The sequence below is a fragment of the Fonticula alba genome (assembly GCF_000388065.1).
Source record: "Fonticula alba strain ATCC 38817 unplaced genomic scaffold supercont2.3, whole genome shotgun sequence".
In the NCBI taxonomy this organism is placed as follows: Eukaryota; order Rotosphaerida; family Fonticulaceae; genus Fonticula; species Fonticula alba.
This window is the reverse complement of record NW_009242973.1, coordinates 1,507,564-1,508,285: the sequence shown is the minus strand read 5'-3', so window position 1 is coordinate 1,508,285 and position 722 is coordinate 1,507,564. Positions and strand designations below refer to the sequence as shown.

The 722-nt window shown below is 66.5% G+C and overlaps 1 protein-coding gene across 1 annotated transcript in view; it reads right to left on the bottom strand.

Annotated features, from left to right (window-relative positions):
- Positions 1-112: 112 nt before the first annotated feature.
- The window catches only part of H696_02122 (hypothetical protein), a gene marked incomplete at both ends in the record, with an annotated part of 1,685 nt that continues 1,075 nt past the window's right edge, over positions 113-722 (bottom strand). Inside the window, one exon of the mRNA XM_009496018.1 lies at positions 113-128. Coding sequence (XP_009494293.1) covers positions 113-128 — 16 coding nt within the window. The remainder of the gene's footprint in view (positions 129-722) is intronic.

Genomic DNA, 722 nt, shown 5'->3' with positions numbered 1-722 from the left:
CCGCCGCCGCCGCCGCCGCCGCCGCCGCACCCCGGCGCTAATCATCCGCTCTGTTGGCCATTGACCGCCAGGCCTCGCAAGCCCCCTGTGCTGCCTCCCTCCCCACGCAGTCCTAGCCCACCAGCGTGCTCTTTTGGGGGGCCAAGATGCCAAGGAACTCCCCCATCCGTACCCGCCGTCCGCCCCTCGGCCCGGCAAGGGCCTCCCCGTCGCCCGGAGGACATCCGGTCGCACGTGGAGGGGCGCGCGGCTGACGGTGGATGGTACTCCGTTGGCACATGACCACGGCACGACCACAGCCAGTGTAGGCTCCGGAACAGGAAAGATCCCCCCCACAAAATGCGGCATCAGCGAAAGACAGGACCAGAGGAGGGGGGGGGGGGGAAAGGAGGGACAAGGATCTATATTGGTTGGGGGACGGGAGAGGGGGGCCCTTCGGTCAGCCGCGGCGGCCGCTTGGCCGGGGCCGTGACGTACGCCGCCGGCTCTGGGAAGCCGCCGGCTGGGGTTTTCCGGGACCGGTCTGATCGATGCGCGTACACCAAAGAAACAGGAGAGGGGCCGGCCGAGGGCACAGGGAGGGGCGGGGGGAGGGTCAGAACGCAGCAAGTCGGAAGATTATGGCTCTTATCCTCTGTCGCCAGCGAGACACAAACGGAGGGAAAGAAGAGGTAAAAGAGAAAAGGAGAGAGAGAGAGAGAGAGAGAGAGAGAGAGAGAGAG